Consider the following 27,245-nt stretch of genomic DNA (forward strand, 5'->3'; position numbering starts at 1 on the left):
TTTGCCACAGAATTGTGTGGTCAAGTATCTTACGGCATTTCAGGTTTGAAGAAGTCCTGCCTTAGGTTGCATCATCAGCCTGCATAGCTTCTCCGGCTTTTCAAGTGGCACAGTGCCTAAGTTATGCACAAGATTAGTCATCTTTACAAGGGCATTGTTGACAGGCCTGCCAGCATGTATACGAACCATAAATCTTTAATAACTCAACAGTGCCTATTCTATTTGGCCAGTATTTACCAGGCACTAGCTAAACTGGATTGGTACCAGTGAGGCCACAAGCTACCCCAGTGAGGCCTGCGCCCAAGTCAAGGAGCCTTAGGTACTTGTCACAATGCTGTCACTCAGGAGCTGGTGGCTTGGAGCATCAAGTAAATTTATAGCACAGAGTAGTTACCCAACTTCTCTAGGCCTCGGTCTCTGTATCCGAAAAGGAGAGGGGGTACGCTAGAAGCAGCAGGCTGCTCTGTGATTCAGGATTACCCGAGGAGAGAGCTCGAGTGGCCCCAGAGGTCTGGAATTCTGTGTTGATGAACCCAAATCCTCTGGGAGCTCTTCAGAGTTTCTCTTTGATGGGTAGTGATGATAGATGAGTGGATAATCGCAGTGGAGAGTTGCCTCGAAGCAGCCTGTCACAAATTCAGGATAAGGGGTGCATTAACGGAAGGGGGAGGGATACTGAGCACAGAGGCAGCAAGAACCATAGTCCTCAGGCGGGAGGCCCAAGTGGAGATTTGCTCCTGCTACTGGGACCTGGGCCACATCACACAGGCCTCGAGAGTCTGTTTCTTCATCTATAAGACAGAAATTGTGATGCGTGCTCTGTCTGCAACCCAGGGCCAGTGCATCATATTAAACGATTCATGGGAAAGTCCTCTTTAAACGTTGAAATCCAACACAAAAGCCATCGTAAGCACAGCTCCCTTCATAAAACGAAAACAGAAGACATTAGTGGCTAAAGAAACCGATAACCTAGAAAGCATCCTAAATCATGACTGCTCATCCATTCCTTCAGGATGCATTTTATTCATCACCGAGGAAAGGAAATCCTTGTGAACATTATGATGTATCCACCCAGCAAAGACTTGGGGTGTTAAAATAAAAGACCGTAACCGATTTTAGGAGGATCGGTCCTGTCAGAATGCAGCCTTACCTGATCCGCAGTGTTTTCTCTGCCTACACAGCTTGGCAAGACCCAGAGGCAAGGCTGTGGGCTTGGAGCTGGCGTGGGGAGGCTGATGGTAATGGGTTTCCTTTATTCTGCGAGGCTGTCTGAATACTCGGGCTAGGCTCTGTCAGAAGCACTGACAGTTCTGGACCTCCTCCAGTGGAGGGAACAAAGGCTAGGGTTTCTTTTGAAAAATTCTTTCTGAGCAGTGAGATTGTCCAACACAGTTCCCTTGATAAAGGGCTCATTATCTATCGGTATGACTTTGCCCTTAATTTTTATGCTGGCAGGGCCAACATGAGCATATTTAAGCAAATCCTTTTACCCAGACAGCTGTAATAGCACCCTTGCAATTTGTGCCTGCGCTCAAAGCTTTGGGTGTGGAATATCCTCAACCATGGGTTAAATTTCCAGTTATTCGAATCAGCAAAAAAACAAAACAAAAAAACCCCACTTTATTTGCTTGCTTCTCATTGTATTTACACTTGTCACTCTTCAAATGCAAGCTCAATTTTCAAATAAAAAAAATAGAATGTCTCAGGATTGTTTTCTTAGCTCTACTGGCACATGCTTATGGATCTAAGTGAGTTGCTTGTATTGGAATACGGTGGCTCCAGAAGGTTGAGGAAAAGTGGCACTCAGAGAGAGAAATCTGTTGTTAACAACACATGATGTAGCAGCGTGTGTGTGTGTGTGTGTGTGTGTTTCTTGTATGTGTGTCACGGAGAGAGAGACAGAGAGGGAAAGCCTGTAAATAGTGGTGAAGAAAATCTTGTATCAACCAAGTCTAAGCAAGGTGATTCTGTTTTAGTGCCTAAGAGGCAAGCCCGGAGTGTGATGTTAGTTCAGGGAGCTGAAAGCTAGGTGTCCCGTAAGCTCTGTAAAAGATTTTTAATCAAAGTGAGGTAGCTTCACAGAGCCCATGCCAAGGAGTGTCGGGAAGGCAGAGGAAGACAGCCCCCAGGAGAAGGTTGCTGGGGCGGGAGGTATAGACGTGCTGCTTCCCAGGGAGGGATGGGAGGTATACTCCGCTGGGCGCCCAGGACATTTCAAGGAGGCTTTCCAAAGCCGGGAGGAAATATTCCAGAGTTTACACTGAATGTTTCCAAGGCTCATCCACATCGTGACATGGATCGGAGCTCCGTGCTTTTTTTATGGCCACGTACTATTCCATTGGGTGCACATATACCACGTTTGTTCATCTCTTCTTTAGTTGACGAACACTTGGGTTGTTTCTGGCTTTTGGCAACTTTCTGTTTGAGTCTCTTCTTGTGGTTTTAATTTGCATTTCTCTAATAACTAAAGATGTTTAGCTTCTGTGCTTGAGTTTGTCATTCGCATATCTTCTTTGGTAAAGTGTTTAAATCTTTTTCCATTTTAAAAAACTGTGTTGTTTCTTTTCATTAGTGTGCCGTGAGAGCGCCTAATGCATTCTCAATACAGGTCCTTTGTTGGATATACATTTTGTAGATGTTTTCTCCCAAGATGTGGCTTTTTATTTTCACAGGTGTCATTTGAAGAGCACAAGATTTCAGCTTTATTTTAAAGATTTTATTATTTATTTTGAGAGAGAGAGAGAGAGCAAGCAAGCAAATGAGGGGGACAGTCGGAGGGGGAGAGAGTGTCTCCATCAGACTCCACACTGACCGTTGAGCCCAACGTGGGGGCTCAATCTCATGACCCTGAGATCAGGACCTAAGCCGAAACCAAGAATTGGATGCCCAGCCAACTGAGCCACTCAGATGCCCCCAAACATTTCAATTTTGATGAAGTTCAGTTTATCGTTTTTTTTTTCCTTTGATTGTTGATGCTTTCTGTGTCCTAATTTTTAAGAAATCTTTTCTAAATCAATACCCTCTTTTAGGAATTTTGTAGGCTCTGAAATTTTTAGGTCTTTAATCCATTTCCAGTCAATTTTTTATATGGTGGCTATCAGTACTGAAGTTCATTTTTCTTTGCATGTGGTTGTCTCATTGTTCCATGCCTGCTGATGTTTTAGCACCAGTTATAGACTGGCAGCCTGGGGGCCTTTCACTCTGTCCCCAAATCTGGCTCTGACTTCCTCAGACTCTCAGAGGTTCTTTCTGAATCACACTTGCATACTATTGTTTCAACAATCACAAATACAGGAATTTGTATTGCATTTCCTTGAATCTTCCAGCCCTTTCTCCCTTGCTGAGTGCCCACTATGTACCAAGCAGTCTGTTAGCTGCTGGAGTTACACAAAAATAAAAAGAAGCTGTCCTTGAATTCAAGAAAATAACTACACAAAAATTTGTTTCTGTGTTTCACATTTTATCAACTCTGAGATTATTATAGTGTAACCTTTTTTTTTTTTTTTTTTTTTTTTAAGGCCAGCTTCTTATTTCAAGGGATTTTGAGAGCAGATACTGAGTAAAATATAACCGACACTACTAATCAAAGTGACTCATTCAGTTGCATTTCATACTGGTTGACTTATTGAGTCTTCTTCCCAACAGTTTATGAGGGTTAGACAGGGATGCCCAGAGAACAGATGATGATCAGAGAACTTGGGGTACAGGTGATTATGATCGGGCACGTTCTCTGGGTACAATCAAGAAGTTGCCACTCTTTCTAGTACTTCACCATGGTTAACAGCTTGTTCAAGCTCAGAAACAACAGAACAGGAAGTATAGTACTGGTGGCCTTATGAATTCTCTGCTTGGAAGCTTTCCAGCATTTTTTTTTTCATGTTTCTTTTAGTATGTGTTTAATCTAGTTAACCCACAATAGTGGAAGATCTTAAGCTAAGTAATACAAGGTTTGACACTCCCCCACCACCACCCTACCAAGCATTTCAGTTACCAAGGCAGGAGAGAGGAAGAATTAAAATAATAGGCCAAATTTCTTAGTGTTGGGCCCCAGTGTGGCTTGCACAGGGATCTCACCCACTGCCCTTTCTCAGCGGTTGAGTGCCTGCAATGTTTGGTGCCGTAGAAAACAGAAGACTGAAAATACATGGGCCTGTAGACCAGCAGTTTGACTTTCCAACAAGTTAGTTGTCCTCTTGGGTGTCCTTTTTCTGATTGAGGTCCACTTAAACCATAATTGACCATAAACTGGTGGTCATCGCACATATGTGGCCTAACCTAGGTTTCAAAAAATGCTGAATTAATCACCAGCACTTAGTAATTGAGAAATTGCCAATCAGATTTTGGGTTTCCAGTTTCTCTGTGAGAATTAGAAGGTCTGCAAATCTGGGCTCACGTTCCTGTGTGGTATGCTAGTACCAGCTGCTTCCCATAAGCCCAGTCATTCGTGCTCCGGTCTCTCCCAGCTGGCTTTCCTGATGACCTTGCTACCTTGCTACCTGGGTCCCCCAGGGCAGTGGTTCTTAGTCCTGGCTTCACATTGGAACCACGTGAGGGACTACAAAGGCCACAATGATGCCTGTGTTCTGCCCACAGAGGTTTTGATATAGTCTCTCTGGGGTACAGACCAAGGCATTGGGATTTGTGAAAGCTCCCCAGGCAGTTACAAGTGCTGTAGCCAGATTTGAGGACCCCTGCTGAGACAGAGCATTGCAAACTTTAAATTGCACATCAGTCACCTGGGGATTTTGTTAAAATGCAGATTGTGGCTGAGTAGGTCCGGGATAGTGCCTGGGATGCTGCATATCTAACACGCTCCTAGATGGTGTCAGCGCTGCTGGTCTCTGGACGTCTTGTTGAGAAGTAAGGTTCTAAGGCATTTGTTGTATTTGTTTTATTTTACTTTTTGAATTCTAAACTACATCCTTGGGTTTAGAGTCTGAAGGAATTGTATTCTAGCCCTCACTTTATTACAGTAGCTGGGTGATGGTGGCAAATGAGGGTATCCTACCAGTCGACTTTGGAGAGGACACTTAGCTTGCTGTGGCTGCTGGAAGCCTTTCAGGGTGCTTGGGGGTCCTTGTCTCTCTTAGGTCTGACTTCCAGTTGCCAGTTGTATATGACATCCCTGTCTTCCTTTGGGAAATTGTACATCCTCTGACACCTTGAGCTCTTTGGTGGTGGCACCACCTGCCAGCCAAGCCTTTGGCTGCTACTGATGGAAGGGTGGTGTTTCTGGGCCCATTTGAGCATTTCCTTGCAGCGGATTTCAGCCTGTGTTCCCAGATGCCCTAGGCCCAGAGCAAAGTCTTCCAAACCTTAGCTTCCCTGAGACTACTGGGAAGGCTTATTTAAAAAGATTGCTAGGCTCCAGCCCCAGCATTTCTGATTCAGTAAGGATAGAGAAAATGCATTTGCAACACACCCCAGGAGAGAATAACGTGGATTGCACAAAGACCTTAGAGGTTCTTCTTGACCTCACCACGTGGCTTCATATCCCAGTTACATCTTGCAAGTCCAGATAAGATTTTATTCAGGAGGGATCCCTGGGTGGCGCAGTGGTTTAGCGCCTGCCTTTGGCCCAGGGCGCGATCCTGGAGACCCAGGATCGAGTCCCACATCGGGCTCCCGGTGCATGGAGCCTGCTTCTCCCTCTGCCTGTGTCTCTGCCTCTCTCTCTTTCTCTCTCTGTGACTATCATAAATAAATAAAAATTAAAAAAAAAATTAAAAAAAAAAGATTTTATTCAGGAAAAAGGTTTACTTTAAAGTTTGAGTACTGGTGTTTTGTTGCTTTTTATTATTTCATAGAAATCGATGGAAAATGAAAATTAAGAAAGCTAATGTTAGTGATACGGGGGGCAGATGTCAATATGGATGAAACAAAGACTGAAATTACTGAGTTTGTCAAAAAGAGAGCCCCATTGTCCTCCCAAGGCACACTCTTTGGACTTAGGCTCTGTGGTTCAGTGCGATGGAAAATATTAAATATAAATTGCTGAAGACCATCTTTAAAAATAAAAAGGAAGGGACCTCAATTAAAGATTTCATGCTTTTTTAAGTTTGAGGGGAATAGATCCCCAACCTAACGGTACATAAGTACCTTTCCAGGAACTCATCGTGTGTCAGAAGAGGAGGCGGCTGGCAAGGTTTCTTCAGATGAAAGCCTAAAGGAAACTAAACATCACAGCAGTTACAGCTCAACTTATTGGGTTGGGTCAAAGTAATTCTACAGGGTGAGACGCTTCACTTATGGAGCGGAGGCAAACAACACATGAGGCCCTTCATTTCATAGAGTAGGTGGAAAGGCCACGGCTTGGGTGAACTTTTAGATAAAGTGGATTCTTAAACATGAAGGTAGCTCTCTATTTCTCTGTCTGTACAAGAGACCCGTTGGAGTTACAGAAAGGCCAGGACCCAAAACCTCAAGTAGGACTCACTTTCCTGTTAAGAGTGTGAGTCGCCTTTAAAAATGATTTTATTTTTGGACGATACTCAGGTTTCAGGATATTCTTTACTTCTGACACCCACAGGAATAAAAGCACCAAGTTCAGGGTTTGACAGAAGTCTAAATGCTTGTTAAAGAAAAAGAAAAAAAAAAGAATATCCTTGCAAGAAAATTAAGAGCTGTAGAAAGGGCTCAGAAGTGCTGATAGAGGAATCTGGGAATAGAGGTTTAAAAAGCAGACCCCTACCCAGCCTAAGAGTAAAGGGCAGACTTAACACAGGTTGTTGGCCTTCCACCTTGGCCTCATTGTTAGGTCTGAACCAACTTCAGGGTTTTTTGTTTTTGTTGTTGTTGTTGTTGTTTTAGCAACTTAGTAATGATTCTTGGTGGAAGAACCTGCATTTGACATCAGATTTTCGGGACGTTGTAATTCCCGGGAGCTTGCACTGCCCGCACCCTGAGCAGCGAGAGGGGCCGCGGTCCGCCCGCCCGCCGCACATCTGCTGGCGGAGCCGAGGCTGGAAGGCACCGGCCGGCGCGCGCCCCCGTCCGCAGACGCTTCCCTGTCCGCGGGCCCGCCTGGCTCCCGGCGGCGGCGCGGGCTGCAGGGGCTCGCGGCGGGCAGCGGCGCCCGCCCCTCCGGCTCCGGGTCCAACCCTGCCTTCAGCCCCGGGCGCCACGGGGCGTCCCCGCCGCCGGCACTCCGCTGGGCGCTGGGGGCTCGTCTGCCGACGCCCCGGTTAGGGACGCAGCCTGCAGGTCGGGGCTCGTCCTCCACGTCCTCCGGGCCCGGACACGCCGGCCGCGGCCGTGGGGCGGGCGAGCGCGGAGCAAGGCGCTCCCGGCGGAGGCAGCGCGCGGCCCGGGTGCCCGGGGCATCCCCGCGGCGGGGGGGCGGGGGGCGGAAGGCCGGCGGGGCGGGCGGCAGGAAGGGTCGGCGGCGCCCGAGCTCCGCCCCTCCGGCCGCCGTCCCGCGGGCCCGCACGGTGAGTGGCAGCGGCCGGGGGGCGGCGCCAGCGGAGGGGGCGGGGCCGCGCGCGCTGATTGGCGGCGGGGGCGGGGGCGGGGCCGGCGGCGGGGCGGGGGCGGCGGCGGGGCGGGGCCGGGGCGGGCCGGGGGCGGGGCGGGCCGCGGGCGCTGGAGCTGCGGGCGGACAGGCGGGCGGACGGGCTGGCGGCTCGGGCCGCTGCAGCGGAGTCGGAGGAGGCGGCGGGCGCGGCGAGCGCGGCGGGCTAGCGGGTCGGAGGCGCCGCGCTCGGACCGGGGACGGCGAGCGGGTCGGGGCCGGGTCAGAGGCGCGTCGGAGGCCGCCGCCGCTGCAGCCCGGGCCCCCGCGGAGGAAGGAAGCCGGCCGGCGGGGGAGGTAGGCGGCGGCGGCGGGTCCGGGTGTGTGTGCGCCCGGGAGGGGGAGGCCGTGCGTGCGCGCGGCGGCGGCCGCTCTCTTCCTGTCACCAGCCGCCGCCGCTGCAGAGCCGAGCCGGGAGGGAAGCGGGCCGCCGGCCTCACGGGTTCGCGGCCCGGCCCTGCGTGCTCCGGCCGCCCCCGAGCTCCCGAGTCCCGGGCCCTGTTCGGCGCTGGCCCTGCACGCCGCCGGGCTCCGAGCGCCCCGAGTTGCGGGCGCTGCGGGGCCCGTCCGCACCCCTCCGCTCCCGCGCACTTGGGAGGATCCTTACGGTCGCCGGCTGCGGTTTTCCGGGGTCCTTCACCGAGGAGAGCGCGCAGCCCGTTGCCCTGGAGTTAGCGGCGGGAGCGGAGCCTTCCCCGCGTCCTCCGGCTGCAGCGGGGTCGCTGCCCGGGCCCTTCCGCGGGGCGGCGGGGGTCCCCGGAGCTCGCCCCGAGCCCCCGCCCTCCGGAGCTGCCGGCCTCGTCTTCCGGGGTGGGGGAAGTGCGCCTCGGGGCGTCTGGGGCGGCCGGGCCTGGGCCGGTCGCAGGAGGCTCACATCGAGCGGGGTCCTCGGAACTGCCCGGAAATCCAGCTCCCGGGCGCGCGGGGAGAGCCTGGAGGGAGCTGCCCGGCGCCCTGGAGCCGGCCGGGGAGGGCCGGGCCGTCGTGGGGGACCGTCGGGCCACCCAACCCTGGCATTCGGTCCCCCAGGGCAGGAGGTGCCCCGCAGATCCCAGGACAAAGAGCCCCGGGGAGCCCAGGCCGGCCGCTCCGCACGACCCCACGGGTCCCCGGGATCCACACGCCGGTGGCCGGAATTCCAGCCCGAAATGCGAGGGTGGGAGTGGAAGGGCTGTCACACGAGTGCACAGCGCGTGTGAGCTGGACCTGGGGGACAGTCTTCGGCTTCCCTGAGTGCTATTAATATCAAAAAGGTCTCCCTCCACCCGTTAATCCCCGGTGGAGCTGCAGCACCTTTGGTGGTTTGAGTTTATTCTTCATCTGGGGGCTTTGGAAGCGACACGTTGGGTTTGTTTGTTTTTGGTATTTTTTCTATTTTCTTTTTCTGTCCCGTTCCTCTCCTCTTTGTCATTCAGTGCGAAGTAGGACTGGATAAAGCAGTTCCGGGTTTTGAGTGCAGCAGAAGACTGTCATTTCAGTGTAATGAGGTTCAAGTTTTTAGTTATGAGGCGGGACATTCGCCAAGCTTATTGACCCGGGCTTTTATGTTGGATTCTATTTTAATGTTTCATTAGCTTTGGGTCGCGTTTTGCAACTTTAAAGACGGGTAGAGAAGATGGGAGAAGACGGGAGAAGACAAGTTCATTTCTAAGGCATGCTGATACGGTAATGGATCTTCAAGGTGGGAATCATTGGGAATTTGGTGAGTTCTCCCCAGAAGGCCACAGATGGGTTTTTATCTTTAAAAAAAGAACCTCCTCCCCATATGGGTTTTGATAGGTTACACTGTTCTTGAAATAAAACAGCTAAAAATCAGTAGAGGGTAGTTTCTTAGAAACAGAAGTTGCCTACACTTGGGGGAGCAAGTGTTTTTCGTTGTTACAAAGAAAATACCCTACGATTAGTTTGAGGGGCGGGGGTGGTGTCCCTCAGAAGTTTGAGAAGGTGTGTTTGGTTCAGAATCAAGCTTTTTTACTGGAAAGGTCAGTAGAGGAAACTACCTGCTTTGCAGAATTGTTGGGTTGTGTCACTGCTGGCCTCTTCAGCTTTTATATGCCAGTTGCAGGTAGGTCGTAGATAGTGATCATTTTTTTCATGACAATGTGTATAGGTTTTTCGGTGATTGGAAGGAATATACCGGTATATCATATTGGCTTTCCAAGTGTGACGTGCTTTTGCTTTTTAACTTCCATCTTGATTTGGAACCTGTTCTTGTCAGTTGCATAACAGAACTCTAGTGTACACATGTCTACTCTTTTATCTGCTTTTGTAAAATGATATTATCACTGTGTCTTCACATCTGTGATGCTGATAGTGTGAAAAAGCACTTCACTTCCCATCAATTAATTGTCTTAACCATTTTTCGAAATTTCTATTTATTAAGATCAGGAAATCCCCGTAGCATAAAGTTACTTTTGGGGGACAGAAGTGATACAGATATGTTATAGTGAATACATATTCTGGTTTGGTAGTGGTGCCTTGTAGTATGTGTGCATTTATCTCCTGGAAATGCCGAGTTTTGAAGAGTTTTGTATCTTAAATGCAAACATACACCAGCTACCCAAAACTCGTGTTATTAAAAGTGACCATACGTGTAATTATACTTTAACACGAATTCCGTGTAATTTTAAAGGTACCGTGTTGGTTAGAATGTCTTTTTTTTCTTAGGTAGTTCAGGGATCAGGTTCTAAAAAGATATCCACTCTGAAAGATTGTCCACTTGCTCATTAAAACAGGGACAATTTCAGTTCACCTTTTGTTGTGTTTGCATTTTGTGATCTCCAGAATGCATTGTATTTAATAAAGAGATGATGAATGAGCATATTTAAAGAAACTGATTTTATGGTCAGGTATGTGATAAAAAGCTGAGATAATGGTTGCATTTGTGGTTTTGTTTTTAATTCTCTCACCTGTGGGCATACACCATGCAGAAGAAAATGGAAAGTGCTTTTCTCTGTACGTTACACGTTTTAGACAGGCTCCCCACAGATCTCTCTGTTTGGAAGGGCACAGGGATTTGCCAGTGAACTCAAGAGAATGGAGCCTCTTAGTGAAGCTCTCAGAAAATGAGGTTTTTTCTTATCAGTGGAAGGAATGGCTTGTCAATTCAGTTTTTTACCTTAGAAGGCACAAGATAAATTCTATAAATTTTTAATCAGAAACTTGGTTGTAAGTAATTTTTAAAATATTCATATTATTTATTGCTTTTTTTGTCTGGCTCCTCCACCTACATCAGTGTAATTTCTTGCTATGCCTCAGCCATCTCTCTTACTGGAATTATTTGCCTAGAAGAATGGCGATTAAAGGCCATTTCACGTGCATTATGCCAAATGAGCTGAAAAATAGGCGACGTAATTACTCATAAACTTGTCTGGCTTATGTTAGTTTTTTTTTCTTTCCCCATGTATACAGTGAGCATAGCATAGTTTTTGCTGAAAAAAAAAATACTGCTATAAAAACATCTTTGGAGATTTTACCCTCCCAGCATTGTTTTCCTTAAAGTAAACCAAATACATACCCACAGGCACCGGTAGTCAAAATAGGTTCTGGTTAAGGATCACCCCCAGAGGGTACTGGCCGAAGTGTGAGGAGACTCCCCCAGTGTTCAAGAGTGAGTTAATAAAGCGAGGTGCCTGTGCAGGCAAGCCTTGTCCCTCCCCTTCCTGGCTGGACCTCATGGTCCAGACCCTGAACCCAGTGCCCCCCAGGAGCTAGGGCTGAAACCTCAGGCGGCAGCTACCTTTAGTCCCTGGAGGACCTTTTCTTTCCTCCATGAGGGCAGCTAGGGAGCAGCCACCTAACCCTGTTGAAGAGCAGCATTGGCCCCTCCCCTGTTTCCTTTGCCCTGACCTCTCTGGAGCCACCCCTCTCCCTGGGGCTCAGAGACAACTAGGTGGGCAAAGTCCACAGGCAGCCTTTTTGTCTCTCTTAATTCTGAAAAAGGAGTTAAAGGGACAGCCGAGAGTTTAATTTGGGGCTAACTTGAGGATTCCTTTACAAGAATTTGCAAGCTTTTAGAAGCAGTGCAAAAAAAAAAAAATCCTAGCAAATATTTCTGTTTCAAATATGAATTGTATATTTGGCAGTAAGAGATGCTGGATACTAGTAGTGACGACAGTAGTAATGGTGGCAGTAATGACACAGCTGTGTGACATCAAGCAGATTGTTTAACTTTTCTGTGCTTGTTTCCTCATCTGCAGAATGGGGATGGTCATTGCATAAGGGTTCATTGAGTCCATCTGTGCAAAAGTCTTAAGAGCTGCGGCTGGCCCCTAGTAAACACTGTGGTAGTGTTAATTATATTAAGCTCTAATTATCAAGACAGAGCTAAGTACTTTACATACGCAATTTCATATAATCTTCCTAGTAACCCTGGGAGGTGTAGGTTTGCTTATTGTGTGTTTCACAAATGATAAAATTGTGCCACGGAGAGATCTGAGTAACTTGCCCAAGGTTAAAAATCCCGACAGGGATGGGGATGGCTGCCTGCATCTGAAGCTCAGTGCTTACACTAATCTTCTCATTACTTTAGAGTTGATCTAACTTCGCTCTAACTTGGATTTTTATGATGTCCAGGACACCGTATTTGAAAGGTGAAGGGATTTTTATTTTTATTTTTAAAATATTTTATTTATTTGAGAGAGAGAGCGCGCATGAGCAAAAGGAGGGGCAAAGAAAGCAGCAGATTCCCTGCTGAGCTAGGAGCCCAAAGTGGGCTCCATCCCAGGATCCTGGGATCAGGACCTGAGCCGAAGGCAGATGCTGAACCCACTGAGCCCCGCAGGTGCCCCAGAAAGGTGAAGAGATTTTTCAATGATGGTTTGGTTTTTTAGGACTCTGAATTTAGGCTGAGAGCCTGCCCTGGACTCAGAGCTAGCCTAGGGAGGATGGAGAAGTAGAAGGTAGGCAAGTGTGGGTTAGGGCCCAGGAAGCCTCCATGGTTTTTGCAGCTGAGATGTAGACCCAGTGTGTGCTGGGACCCAGTACCAAGCTGCTCATTTAATCACAGGAATAGAATCGTATGCTTGGAGTGAATTCCTGATTGATTTAAAGTGATTTAAAAATATCCTGTATCCCTGTCTCGCCACCAAGTTTGCTAAATCCTTGTCCTTTGTAAAAGGAGAATGAGTAAGTTAGCAAAGTCAGAGGACTTTTCAAAGAATTTGGTTTGGTTCTTTGCCAGAATGCCTGCGGGTTAGAGGGTTCAATTGAAAATTCACATCCAGGCCCTTGTATGTTAAGAAGTCACGGGTTGCTGATTGTCAGGCATCAAACACAACTTTATTCTGAGGAACAAAATAAGAATGGCACAGTATCTTCTGTGAAAATATACATTGATTAGTGGTGTGGCAGGCAGGCAGCCTTTAAAGGGATTGAAAGACTAGAACACAGTAGTTACCCTTAAAGAAATTTCTAACTGTTGCATGTGATGTTATGTAAGAGTAAGTTAGTTATTTGTTTATAAGATTCCTTTATCTCTTTTGTTACAATAACTTACATATGCACCAGCTTGGCTCCTAGATCCTAAAATCCACATTGCTTATTTGAAAACAGTGAATGATGGACGGGTGGGTATTAGCCACACACAAAACCCTTACTATGTTAACAATTATGTTGGAGCTAGGTGGAAGTAGTTCCTTGGACCCGTAAATGTAGCCAAAGAGATTGGAGGCATAGTGTTGTGAATCTGGGCCACATATATCCTGTGGACCTCGGTAGTTCAGGCTCCTGATTGATCCTGGGAGGGTTACGTTGCCCAGGGACTGGCAGTGTCTGAGGCTGCTGAGCCTTCTGCAGTCCTGGGGAGAACTTGAAGGTGAGAGGAAAAAAAAAAAAGGGAATTGGCCAGTTGTCTAGATGTGATAATTTTTGTGACTGTGAATTAATGCTTCGCGTATTCCCCTGTGGAGGAGCTGAGCTGTTAGGAACCGTGCAGTCGGGGTCTGGGATATCGGGAGGGGGGCCTAAATGCCAGGAGGAGTACAGGTGGCAGAAAGCTTCAGCTCGGAGAGCAGAAGTGGGCAGGATTCCAGAAGTGGGCAGCCTTCCAGAAGTGATGTGCCCAGTATCCTCTCATTCACTAGTTTATAGACTTCGTTGGCAAGGAGGCGCTTTACTGAAGTCTCTTTGAAAGAAAAATTTGCATTGTCCAAGATACTGGGCCCTGAACTCGATGGAACTGCTGCCAAGTTGTGGTGGCTTTTTTTGGGCAGGTGTGTTTGTAAAAGAGCCACAAACACTACCAGGCCACCCTTACAGAGAGTAAATAAAAAGCAGACATTTAGGGTTAAGCTGAGGGGTCAGAAGGTGCAGGCAAAAGTACCTGCATCGTGGACCCCGTGGACCTACCTGGGCTGTCCTTGGTCATCAAAGCAAGGTGAATTTGGGCAGTAGATTCTGGTGATGGCGAAAGCGGTGGCCTTGGAACCCAACTTCTTGCATGAGAATTGTGATTCCACCTCTCCATTGCTGAGTTTAGTGATCATGGCCAAGGTACTAAATTCTCTGCACCTCAGTTTCCTCCTGTGCGAGGTGAGAATGCTGGTAGCACTGCCTCAGGGCTCTGCTGAGTATTGAACTTGCTGATACGCATGCAGTTCCTAACCCGCAGTAGGTGCTAATGGTTTAGGGGTTAGTACACAGGGCTCCCACCACGCGTTAGATGAGGATTGAGTAGATGAGCACATGCGGCACTTCCACGATGACCACGGTGAAGGGGACAGTCATCGAGATGGGCATGTGCCTGCCTCCTCCCCGGCCAAGGCCTCTCTGCACTTTGCCACGGGACACTGTGCAGTCTCTGCCCAGATGACTCGTCAGCTCTCCATTCTCTTACAAGGTTGCTCTCCATCCACTTAGTTGGCACTGACTTTTGGCCAACCTTGAATTGTTTTGATTGATCTTCCGGGCCTTGACATCGTGGAGTCACAGAAGACATGAATGGTGTGTTCTTATAATCCTAGCATCGTAGAAGATGAGGGCTTTTGTTGATTTGGGGTTTTGTTTTTTTATTGTTTGTTTTTTAAAATCAGATGCAGGCCCAGAATTCTGTACGGGATTCCTCTCACACAGAAAGTAAGGTTCTCCTTTTAAAAACAGTGGGGGGTAGGAATTCATAATCATGTAGGTCTCTGGCACCTGGGTTGGGGATTGCTACCCTCCGTCATCGGGCTCCTTGTGGAGTCTTTTCTTTTGGGGGTGGGGCACAGGTTTAGCTTCAGGCTGACATCCACACAGTTTTCAGGTTTGTAAAACCTGGACCAGACGTGGGGCCTCTCCTTAGTGTAGTGCCCCCTGTTTAGGAACATGCACATCTGCACAGGTGTGCTGTGATCAGGGGCCCGGTGGTTGCCGAGGGCCTTGTAGGGGAGAGAGTAATTATGAGAGAGAGACAGGGAGGGGGAGAAGGAGGATATAATAACTCTCCATTCTGTTAATCTCACCAAACTGGCCCACTGGGTTGAAATAGAACAAGCCATAGGCAGCAGCTGGTGGAAAGATCTATCCAACCTACTAGTTGAGGATTTTTTTTTTTCCCCAAAAAAAGACCTACATTGCCAGGAAAAGCTAACAAAAATTTCAAGGCAGATTTGGAGGAATTAAATTATTCTTAGGCATGTTGCCTGGTTTCCAGGCATTTAGGGATATGTAAATGTTCATGTTCTTCAGAGTTCTGTGTCTCATTTGTACAGAGTACATTAGTACTAAAAATGAGATTTGCTAGTTCTACATTTTTTATGTGAATTTCTGCAGTGGATGTTTGATTCAGGATCCATCAAAAGGAGAAGTTGTCTTCAAACATAATATAGTTTATTTTTCTAATACACCCTGCTGGTTGCTTTAGGTTTTGTTTTGTTTTCCATTTAATCTGATAATGAAATACAAATAGAATACTATCTCAAATTAATATTCTTACTACTCAGAAGTTTCCAATGTTTGTTTTTTGCTTCTTTTAATATTAACTCTCCTAGGAGTGTCATTGGACTCCCACAGAGAGGCTCTAACCACGTACAGTTCGGTACTTGACACTTCTGAATGCCAACGTCACTAGATGTGGTTGGATTTTGTGCATTAAGATGCATATACCGACAAGTTCCTAGAATACTAAACTGGGTGGCTCAGCGATTGAGCACCTGCCTACAGCCCGGGGTGTGATCCTGGAGTCTCGGGATCGAGTCCCTCATCGGGCTCCCTGCAGGGAGCCTGCATCTCCCTGTGCTTGTGTCTCTGCCTCTCTCTCTGTCTCATGAATAAATAAATACAATCCTAAAAAATAAAACCTAGGAAGCTCCCTTTGATGCAGCGCACTGATTGTATGTGGCCGTCGTTTATTGCTTCACTGCTGGGCTAGCTTAACTGGACCCTTTAAGTTGCTTTTACTCTCTACAATAAACCTAGGGTTGAGAAATGACCGGAGTGCAAAGCGTGTACATGTACACCCTGTTCTGTTGGCAGACCACGTGCTGACTTGCTCTCTAGCGAGTCTTTAATTCCTCTGTTTAAAAAAAAAAAAAAAAAAAAAGCAAAAACTTGCCCTACTTGTTTCCCCCCACACCAGGGCTATCCTTCCAGGGTGATCTGCAGCAACCATTTCTACTTCCTCTTCAGTTCCTTGACTCCTTCAGTTCTAGGGACTGTCCTCACTCACCTCTAGCCTGGGGTCTGCTGGTGAGGATACTGTGGTGGGCAGGGCCCCGGGTCACCTAGCCTTGCCTCAGTTTCCCCCTGCTGGAGGTCCCTTGCAGGATTTGGTCTTAGGGATCGCCTTTCACCACCAGACTCGTCTTACCCATTGTTCCCAAACATAGTGTGTCTCCAGACCTTCTCTTGGCTTTTGAGGTTGCATTCAGGGACACCCCCCCCCCCCCCACCGTGTTTGAGCCTTGAGCCGTCCTTGCACTGGCAGTGTTTCTTCCCTGTGAGTGCCCCCTCCACGCTGGCAGTTGCACAGCCTGCCTGCCCTCAAGCCCCCCCAGGTCAGCTCCGGGTTGGCCTTTTGCACCTGTTGACTCCGGCGTGAGCAGCAGCATGCACACTCGTGCAATCCCTGTGCTGTCGTTCCATCCGTGCCCTTCCATACCCCGTGCTTCCAATGCTTGTACTAGCTCTTCCTAGAACGTGGCATCTGCTTAGTCACCTCGGCCCCTGAGGTCGTGCCGCACATTCCGCTCCGTGTTCAGATCCTGCGGCTGGACGCGGCCCCTCCTGCCTCGGAACCCAGCAGCGATCCGGCCCGGCCTCTGCTGTTTGCCTGGTGTTCTGGTCCCCTGTGGGCCGTCCCCTCGGGGGCGCTGCCACGTGCCAGCACACCTCTGGGCCCTGCCTCACGTTCCTGGAAGGCAGGGACGCTCTTCCTGAGCCCTGTGTGTATACCGCGTTGAGCAATAGTGCGCTGGCCCGTGCGTGGATGCCAAATTGATTAAATACTTGTTGAATGGAAATAGAAATTCAGATTCACACAGATGGCAGAGTGTGATGTTCATTCATAAGTCTTGTTTTTCCTTTTGCTAGGTGAAGCTCGCGTGCGGAGTGACACAGTACAAATCAGACGCCAGATGGACAGTGTGACAAGAGTGTCAGAAAGGATTGGGCCTCGCTGCGAGAATCAGCCTGGAGGCCAAGTGTTGACAAGCTGCTGAAAAGGAAGCCAGTGGGAGGACTGTGGGCCGCAGAGGAAGTGGACCCCGTCTTCAGTCACACCATTGATGGAGGACAGATGGACAGCCGGACATCCAGTCACCTCTCCTCTTAAACCTTTGGAGAGCTGTCCTCTGTCCTCTATTGGACACATATTACGAGTCTTAACATCCTCTCTGAATTCACTTTCCATAGAAACGTAAGACTAGACTTGAGTGTGTGACCAGACTCTTGAGTTGCATGGTCGCAGGTTCGCAGACATGAGTGCCGAGGGCTACCAGTACCGGGCCCTGTACGATTACAAGAAGGAGCGAGAGGAAGATATTGACCTGCACTTGGGTGACGTCTTGACTGTGAATAAAGGGTCCTTAGTAGCTCTTGGATTCAGTGACGGACAGGAAGCCAGGCCTGAGGAGATTGGCTGGTTAAATGGTTATAATGAAACGACGGGGGAAAGAGGGGACTTTCCGGGAACTTATGTTGAATATATTGGAAGGAAGAAAATCTCCCCTCCCACACCAAAGCCCCGACCCCCTCGACCCCTTCCCGTGGCACCAGGTTCTTCGAAAGCTGAAGCAGACTGTGAGCAACAGCAAGGTCAGTATTAGCGAATGATTGCTTTGTGACCTTTGTGTGTGTGTGTGTGTGTGTGTGTTGCTGGATTTTTTTTTTTTTTGAGAAGCCTGAGATTTGCGTCGGGCTGTAGTGCTCTGTGAAGAACTCATTTTGGCCACTTTATCTGAATTTATGTATGGTATATAAAAGCTTGATCAATCATGACAAGACTAGAAGTTTGTGGGGTAGAGAGTTGTAAGACGAGGAAGATGGTGTATGAGAACTTGCTTCGTGGGCGCCTTTAAACCCTGTTATTATTCTTGCCATGGAGTTAAACATTTACTACATTCTTCCTCTTGCAACAGGCATTAATATATTTAAATAATCACTTGGGGGAAAGTAGAGGGTAAGTCTAATGTTCATATATTTCACATTAATTTGATTTGTATGGGAAAATGTAAGAGCCATAAAGTGACCACAGGACTCCGCAGAGAAGAAAGCCTTGTTTTTATAACCTGGTATCTCCTTCTTGGTTTCCTCTCCAGAAACACGGTGGCTGAAGCTGACACCTAATCCTGTGCTCAGCATAGATGGGGAGACAGTTCTCTTCCTTCACGGGCAGTGTGATTCGTAGCATTATTGCCTCTAGTGTGCTTGGCCTTCATGAGAAAAGAAAAAAAAAAAGACTGATTGTTTTTCTTAAATGGGAACCACCTTGATTGAAAACCTGCTCCTTGTTTTTTATTGGAGCTGGTCCATGCTCGAGCTTTGTGCACAGCTGGTCATTTAAGGTTTTTCTGCTGTTCAGTGTCCCACAGAGACAAGCCCTTTGCTCAGCTTTACTGTTACGACCTTTGTTAAAATGCTCATTTCCTCATTAGTACATTTCAGGCTTTCTTTTGTCTTACGTAATTTTTTTCCCCCCTCAGGCTAAGAAAGGTTTGGAAAGGTAGGTTTAAAACAGGTGAGCCCGGCTGCAGTGGTTGCACGTTAAGTACAACCTGCCTATGGCATTACAGCGTATTTCTGGAAGGGATTCTGATACTATTATGCCTTCTTAAATGTTGGCTTATTCTAGCACATAGGAGTGAAGTGACGTGAGAATAACAGAGCAGAATGCAAGGATAAATATCTGCCTTTTGGCACTGAGTAATAATACGATAGCCAATATTTTGTAGAAGTTAAGTGTTCCTGCCTAGAGACACCTGAAGGGATGTGCTCTTTCCTCCCTGCCCGACCCTGAGGGGTAGGGGTACTTGTTTGATGAACATTATACTGTTACTTTATAAGTAATGTCCAAAAAATGTCTTTTGCTCTATAGCTGAAAAGCAAAAGTTACTTTTTCTTTGCAGGTTTAAGTCAGAAAAGCTTGACCACTTCCGTATGTGTAGTTCTGCACACCATTGCATTGCACTGAGCAGATGGAAAGTGGATACGTTCTTGTTTTTTTTTCCCCACCAAACTACATATTTTTAATTTGGCTGTTTTATTTTTTAAGTTAAAAAGAAAACACTAAAGTAGGCTAATTCAAAAGGCAAAATTACTTAATTTGTCCCAGAATACAGAAGATCACAGAATCCTACAGGTATCTGTGTTGGATTAGAAAAGATTAGTTAAAACGTGGAAAAAAGGGGGTATCTTGTCAAGATTAGTGACACAGAGATTAGGAAAAAATAGTTGCTAAGCAAAATTGCATTTGATAACTACTATTAGGTGTAACTCTCATTATAAGCAAAAGGATTTTTCTCTTTTTTCATCCTAACCTATTTTACAGTGCTTTCTTTCTCATGTGATATGGTGACATTTGAGATTTTTCACAGCCTTTTCTTTTTCCTTTGTAACACATGAAAAGGCAGAGTAATTGAAAATTTTTAGCAGAATTTAGGAAAGAAACCCATAATCATGTGTGCATTCAGGTATTAGAAAGAGTGGGCCTAAATATAAATGCGAAATTAGGAGTAACCAAAAGGCAGCATCGGCAGTATGGGCAGGTCGTGAGGGGAGCGTAGAACTGAACATTAGATTTTCTGGAAATGCTGGTCTTCCATTCTGCTTTAAGTAGAATTTGTCTGAAACGAGAATTCAGTAGCTCGTACTAAGTGCATGTCAAATTGATAAGGAAAATAGTTGTAAGGATGAATATGTTGGGACACTGGGATTCTGGTGTCTTGTGCCCACGTGGATGTTTATTTGGAGGCCTTCGCAGCGAGCAATTGTGGGACAGCAAGAGAAGAGGGTTCTTTTCTTACCGTAATTGTATTTATTTTTCAGCACTTTTTACTCCCCTGACTTGATTTAGCCTGTTTTTCGTGTTAGACTTTATGTTACTTAGAAGGTCACCCCTGAGGCCTAAGGTCAGATGCAGCTCTCCTGTGGAGATAGTGTCAAATGGAGAGTTGGTGCTCCGCCCGCCCCCAGCGGGTGTGGGATAGATAGAGGGTGCTTACATGCTTGGGTGCGTGCGAATTGTGTGGTTCTTGGCTCCTGCTCTGCTAACCTTCTCTCTCTAAAAAGTGGTGACTGGACTCTGGCCGGAAGTGGACTGTGTGAGGGATTCCTCACGTGAGAGAAGCGTTGTTTCCTTGAATGTTCTTGGAGAGAAAGCTGTGAAGTTGAGCTCTTGAAACCCATTTGAAAATCTCCTAAACCTTCCACCAGCACATTTTGCGTAAAGTCTCTTAGGAAGCCCGGCCTGTCCATCGAATTGCATTTGTTCCCTGGACATTGTTGTATTTACTGGCTTTGGCATCCTTCATTCAGTTGGCCTGGACTGCGTCCCTCTCTATTTTGTGCTGGGAAGTAGTGATGAAGAATGAAATCAAGATTGAGAGAGAGCAAGCATACCTCGTCCTTCCTCCTTCCACCTCAGGGCTGTGCTCCCTTCCCCCCTCTGGGGCGGCTCTGCCTCAGACATCCCTCCGGCGACCTACCCTCAGGTCTGCTCCGACCTCACGACCTCACGACCTCACGGAGGCTGGCCCTGCTTACCTGTTTCACGTGGTGACCTGCCCCTCTGCGTTTGCAAAAGCATTTCTTACCTCACCTGCTGTAGAATTTACCTGACGGTTATTCTCTGTTCCCTTCGGTAGATTGTCGGCTCTGTGGTGGCGGGCATCTTGGTGGTTCCTCTGTTATCCCAAGGATCTAGAATAGTGCAGCAGGTTCTTAGTGGATCAGAGGCTTGCTTTTGAGGTTCATCCTCTAGCTATTACACAGCCCAGGTGACTTGAAAGGAGAGCCACGTCCTCTGGATGTGCAGGCGCCCAAGGCCCTAGTAGCCCATCCTGTTGTTAGAATCACAGTTGTCAGAATTCGCATCACTCGCCTCTGAGGACTCTTGCAGCCTTGGCCTTGACCCTTGCATACGGTCTACAAAACTATTCTTTTCTACTCCAGCGCGTAGGGTATAGGCAGTTCTGCTAGTGGGAAAGTGTGCTGAGCTGATAGTGGGTTCTCTTAGCCGCGTGAGCAAAGTGATTAGAACATGTGTCAAGATGAGCGAGTGTCCTCAGGCACAGATCCTGTTCCCTCACCCCTCCTTTCATCTCCCTCCCTTTGCTTGGGGGCTGAAGTTGCCACCAGGAGTGTCGCATTACACTTTCCCACAACCTAGCGAAGCCCTTCTTGACCTTCTTTGGAGAGAATGTCTGCAGTGTTCTGTACAGGTGAAGGGTGTGCAAATTGGGTGTCGCATGGTCCTTAGGGGAACCATGCTGTGGAAAGACAATACCCTAGCTCTTTCTGCATTAGGCTCTTCAGACCCTGGAACTCTGTTCCCAAACACACAACCCCATTCATCCCTGGTCCCCGTTTCCTCTGTATGCAAAGAAGGGATGGAGGTGGAGATGTGGGCATAAAGGAATGGAAGTGTATTCCTTTCTTTCATAAATAAGCCGTCCAGTGGGCTGTTGCTTGAGACAGTATTTTGTGATTCTTTAAAGTCATGCTAACGGAGAATATTTAGACTAGGGCCAAACTAGCATTTCATTACACAGACTCGTAACCATCTTAGTTTGTATGGAACACTGGAATCTGCTAACTTGAGAGAGCACGTAGGGATCCGAGTTCATACCAACCCCATCCCCCATCCACATACCCCTTACCAGCTCCCACCTCTGTCCGGACCCTGACAGCGAGTCCCAGATAGCTGGTTCCACACGTAAAACGTAAAGCACACAACGGATGAGGCCTGTTTTGAATTCCGATCACAATTCTTTCTGAGCAGAGAAAGAAAAGAGCCCGTAACCTGTCTTTGCTTTCAGGGTTTCTGCGGCCAAGTTATTTTTAGTTGCCACACTCAGCATTTGAGTCTTCTCCCTGGTTGTCGCTCCTCGTCTAGAAAGCAAGGCTGCAATAAATCACATATGTTGACCACACAGTGCAGTGGTCACCGAAGAGAGCGACGCGATCCCAAATCACACACCTTCGCTGATCCTCATGGTCCTAACGTGTATTGCTGTTGCTCAGCCATATAGTGCCTGTGGAAGTACTTTGCTTCATGAATCCCTGCTTGTAGGACTTCTGCTTTGGTTGAGCTCGTGCCTGGTCATAACGGTCTTCACCTTTTGTCCGACGTCAGTGAGACTTTGCTTGAAGTTGGAGGATCGTCCTGTTGAGCTCCCGTGGGTTGATTGGGTAAGCTCACCTGCCTCGGGTGCTCACTGCCTAGGGACCGGGGCTGAGGCTGCTTTGGTGAGAAAAGCGGGGCTGGTTAGAGGGTTTTTGAAGATAAAGGCCTCAGAGCCCTGCCATCTAACTGCCCCCTGGAAAAACTCATCAGAACACTAGAGATTTTTACCCAGGTGTAAAAATTTAAGCATTTGGCCTCTGTGTTTTAATATGACATGAAACACATTTAAGTTTATTTTATCTTCCCAGAAATGTGAAGAGCAAAGAAAGTGACGCTAACCATTTGCATGTCCTTGGTTTACTTGAGAAGGAAATTGATGGAGAAAAGATTCTCACATCTTTGCTGCTTTTTAGCTGAAAAGTTCTGCCCTGAGCTGGCTGGCCATGTTAGGAATTATAAACAAACCCTGAGGGAGGATAAGTAGGGAATTCCTCTTGATATCCCCAAACCGAGAGGGAGACATTCCTCCCTCCTTCCTCCAGTCTCGGTGTTTTTTTTGTTTTTTTTTTTTTTTTAAATTTAAATTCAGTTTGCCAACATATAACACCCAGTGCTCGTCCCAACACTGAGGGTGCCCTCCTCAGTGCCCGTCACCCCGTTACCCCAAGCCCCTACCCACCTCCCCTTCTGCAACCCTTTGTTTGTTTCCCACAGAGTCTCTCATCGTTTGTCTTCCTCTCCAGTCTGTTATTTGATCAGGAGTTGGGTTTTTTTTCTTTCCTGGATCTGTGGTGACAGTTGAGTTCAAGGTCCCAGATAAGACCTGCCTTGAGAAAGAGTTGTCTGCTATGTTACCGTGACCCGTGTCATTTAGAATCACAGGGCTATGGTATGGTTATATTTTCTTAGGTGAGATCTATGTTTAGATGATTTCATTCAGGCTTCTGGCGTTAGACATTTCATTCTGTGCTTTTTTTTTCCCCCAAAGTGGGTGTAAAGGGTCCAGCATTCATATCTGTACAGCCTAAATAAAGCCTTCACACCTCTGATTCGAACAGGAGCTCTGTTAAGCGGAGTAAGCCTATTTAATAGTTTCCTAGCAACCAAGCTGATGATGATGTTCTGATGAAACTTCCCTTGTCATAAAAGTAGAACTCTGTATTTCGAAAATGTTTCTTACTTTAGTTGTCAGTAGATTCTTTGATACCTTTGACGTCCGCCTTCTCTGGTTTCTAGGTGAACGCCGCTTTGTCTAAAACAGGAGAAATTCCGATTAATGAGCACTTCTCCAGTTAAGTCAGAGTTTGAGAAAATAAACAATTGAAATTCTTAAATTCAACGACAAACGGTGCCTTACATCTGCTAAGTAGCGTCCGAAAAGGGGAGGATTTTGTACCTCTGGCAAAAAAGAATACCAAATACGTGATGCCCATTTACATATCCATATTTTTCCTAGTAAAAGAAAACAGATGTTCGCAGTACAGCTGGCTGTTGCATATATGTGTGTCTTTGTTGCGAACAAATTTCCATGAGGAATGACATAAAATTGGTTTGAAGGCTGTAGTGGGAGAGAAAATAACTTGGTGTGATAGCTAGAAATGAGGAGCATAATTGCATGATGGATTATATCTAATGTTTTGAGGTCTTGGTTGATTTTATAGCATTCTGTACCAAAACAGTTCTTAGGCTTTCATTGAAACTAATCTAAATAGAGGAGGTCAGGGTGCACTAGAAATTGGCTTTATTTTCATTCCTTGGGTATAATTTCCCTAAAATGTCAAGTTTAACAAAATATTGTCAGAATACTTGATAAGTGTGTTATTCTTACTTACTAATTTCTATTAACGACCATGGAATTTATTTTTACTATGAGAATCCCACGCACTCCACGTTGTTAAAATGATCTGATAAAACATAGCCTCACAATTGAAAATAAAAACAAGCAGCAGATTTTCTATTCAGTTCTGTAGGCAGAGCTTTGTCCCAGTGGCTTTATGCCAGTTCGAGGATGGCTGTCATTTTCAGGAATACCTTTTCTGGACGCTGCATTGCTTGGAGGTGTTTGCTCACCTGCTTGCACTTGGTAGCATGTGCATTATGTGGTGCCCATAGGTGGTTCTAACCTGTCACCGTTTCTGATGCATATTGACGTTCTGACTGTGAATTCATTACATTGTATTGTGGGAGACTGTGTGTTAATTTGATGATCAAATTTGATATCAAGACAGTAAAGATGTTGGTATAAGTGAAATACAGATGTCTGTGATACATTTTTTTGAGTGGGAAATTCCACTCTGCTTTGCTTCTCCTAAATTCCTTAACCCGCCCCTTTGTTTTTTTTTTTTCCTTTTTTTTTTTTTTTTTACTTCCGTAACCCTTCTCATCCCAGTATTTTCGAGTTGTCAAATAAGGAGACACTGTCTCTTTTGAGTTTCGACTGTATTTTTATTTTAAACTTGCTGACACTTGATCAAATAAAGATTTCTCTATTCCTACTCGTAAGAATGGTTAAGAGACAAAAATCCAGAAACCCTGAGTTGTCACTACTAGTGTTTCCCCAGCACTTCAGCCCAGAAGCCAGAAGCAGCGTAAGTGGTGAAGGGATTTATGTAGAAAAACAAGCGAGGACGGTTGGGCAGACATGCTTGCGTGACCTCGTTGCAAGATCTGATGTGGAGGTCGGGCTGTGAGATCAGATGGGACTGTTGCTAATGAAAGTGCCAAATTGGTAGCTCGATTTTGCAAAACCACGTACTGTATGATCTTAAGATGCACTTCACCAGTATGAGAATTTATGCTCTCCCTCTGTTGGAGGCCGCTCCGGAATTGCTGACCGCTAAATGAGTTTGTGACTTCCAGTTAGACACCTTGCGGTTCACCAGTGAATTAGGAGATGTGCGTGGAGTGCCTCCGTTGTACCACATCTGGGCGGTGTAACTAGACTTGTTGACATGATAGGAGCTCAGAGTTCCTAAGGATTTGTCTGGTGGGTGTTTTGTTGAATCCTCCAAGGTGGGTGGGTAGAGAGTGTGATGGTTAAAACGTTGGTCTGTTCGTGTGATAAAGATTTATTCAGAGCTTTTCAAATTTATGTGATAGAGGTATTAGAGTATGTGCTCAAGGGGTAACACGTTAGCGTAGGCATTGCCCAAGGCTGCATTGTGGGAAAGTTAGCTAGGTTGTTGGGGTGGTCATCCTCACCCTCCAGGCTTTACCCCGACAAAGGAAACTGCCCTAAGGCCCTCAGATGTACCACTGTCATTGCGAGAAAAAGTCAGCATTGGTTCCCACTTGTTGCTCGGTCTTGGAAGATTCAGTTGTCAAAATTATTTCAGGTTGTAAATAAGATAATCTATTGTGAAATCCACATCAGACACCACTGGGTTTATTTTTTTTTATCCAATTAAAAAAAAATAACTTTTCACGTTTAAGAATGTTGCTTCTTTATCAGTGAAGGGTTCACCCGAAATACATCTTTCTATCCCTGTGTCCTAATTGTAGAAACATAGTGGAATGTTTGTATCCGTACTCTATGATTTAAAAGTATTTCACAACATCACCAACTTGCTTTTTTAGGTAGTGAGAAAGTAAATTCCCCATTGTTGAAGGAGAAAGATTGATTCAGAAAAGTTAGAGCAAGATGACTGTTTCACAGCTAAATACTATTGATCATCCACTAAGGACCAAGGAATGAGATTTAGTGAATGTGGTCAGGATATATCAAAAGTATGTAGCATGGTCTTTGTACCACACTTGTCCAGAGTTGTTTTTAAATGTTGAGGAGGCGTTTTTCAAAATGTACCTTAAATTAACGAAATAAGTATCATCAAGGCCTTAAAATTAAAGAGAAAAAAAGGACTTTGAAAATGTGCAGACTTACTGTTTGCCACACATTTTGCTAGGCCTTTCGTAGACATTTTTCATTTGATTCTTTTTTTTTTTCATTTGATTCTTATATCCACACTGCAGAGATTGCATTGTTATAATCATTTTCGAGATTAAGAAGCTAAAGCTCAAATGATTGTGTAAATATTTAAAAAGAAAGGGGGGTGCTCCCTCAGAGAGGCATTCAGAGGGTCCGGATCCTTCCAGCAGGCAGCTATGTGGGTCTTATTAAGCAGTCTTTTGTGAAGTTATCAGTTAACTGAAGAAAGAAGATAGTTTCAGCTTTTTGGGTAGTCTTTAATTATGCGTATCTTTTAAGTTTCATTGGCTGTTACATTCGTACAACCACACAACAAATTACCTTTGTTTTACATACGACTCTCCTCTTGGCATTTTCAAGTGTCTGTTAAGTATATTAAAGGGTTGAGTTACAAAAAGACTGACCAGGCCATGAAAGGAAGACAGTTTTGAGTACGTGTGTATACGCGGTTTTTGTTGGGAAGAAATAAAACTTGATCAGATCCTCAGAAGTTACATACCATCAATAAATGGTTTTCTTTCCATGTCTGTTATTTTGGAAGAAGTTGCTGTCTGTTTCAGATGTTTCCCTGAATTTCAGATTTTCTTCTTTCTGACTTATAACTTACATCATTTTGATTAAAACGGAGCACAGGCTGGTTATTAGCTGTTTAAAAGCCAGAAAGCTGAGGATGTCCAGCATCCGAAGTAATGCATTTTGGCAGGTAGATAGTGGCTGCTTGAAATCCCTAAGTACAAGAAATCCCAAGTTGACTCAGATGAATCTGAAATCTTCAAGCTAGGCCTAAGGTCTGTCAGAGTTAGCAGTAAACGCCACTTTAAAGACTGGCTAAATGGCTAAATTCCTTTGAATGTCAAACTTTATTTCTCAAGAAAGTCAGTCACCGCCAAGTTTATAACATAAACATTGTGTTTCTGTTTCCAGAATTCCAAGGACAAGAGGGCAGATGAGGGCACGTGAAAGGCACAGGTGAATTTTATTTCTGGGTGTTTAAAAGGACGATATGACATTGCACGGGAGGGATAGTCTCTCAAAGGCGATGAGTGCCA

At 46.3% G+C, this 27,245-nt stretch overlaps 1 protein-coding gene across 6 annotated transcripts in view; it reads left to right on the forward strand.

The window, feature by feature from the left end:
- PIK3R1 (phosphoinositide-3-kinase regulatory subunit 1) overlaps nucleotides 1–27,245 on the forward strand; it is a 164,840-nt gene that overhangs the window by 76,159 nt on the left and 61,436 nt on the right. The window contains exons 1-3 of one of the 6 annotated variants that reach the window (XM_072826693.1): nucleotides 7,698–7,807; nucleotides 9,085–9,212; nucleotides 17,021–17,743. In XM_072826693.1, coding sequence (XP_072682794.1) covers nucleotides 17,407–17,743 — 337 coding nt within the window. In that variant the 5' untranslated portion in view covers nucleotides 7,698–7,807; nucleotides 9,085–9,212; nucleotides 17,021–17,406. Of the gene's footprint in view, nucleotides 1–7,654; nucleotides 7,808–8,601; nucleotides 9,213–12,078; nucleotides 12,103–17,020; nucleotides 17,744–27,245 lie in introns of those variants that run through there. The other 5 variants (XM_072826691.1, XM_072826692.1, XM_072826695.1 and 2 more) reach the window with 5 other exon arrangements.

The sequence above is a fragment of the Canis lupus genome, chromosome 5 (genome assembly GCF_048164855.1).
Source record: "Canis lupus baileyi chromosome 5, mCanLup2.hap1, whole genome shotgun sequence".
In the NCBI taxonomy this organism is placed as follows: Eukaryota; Metazoa; Chordata; class Mammalia; order Carnivora; family Canidae; genus Canis; species Canis lupus.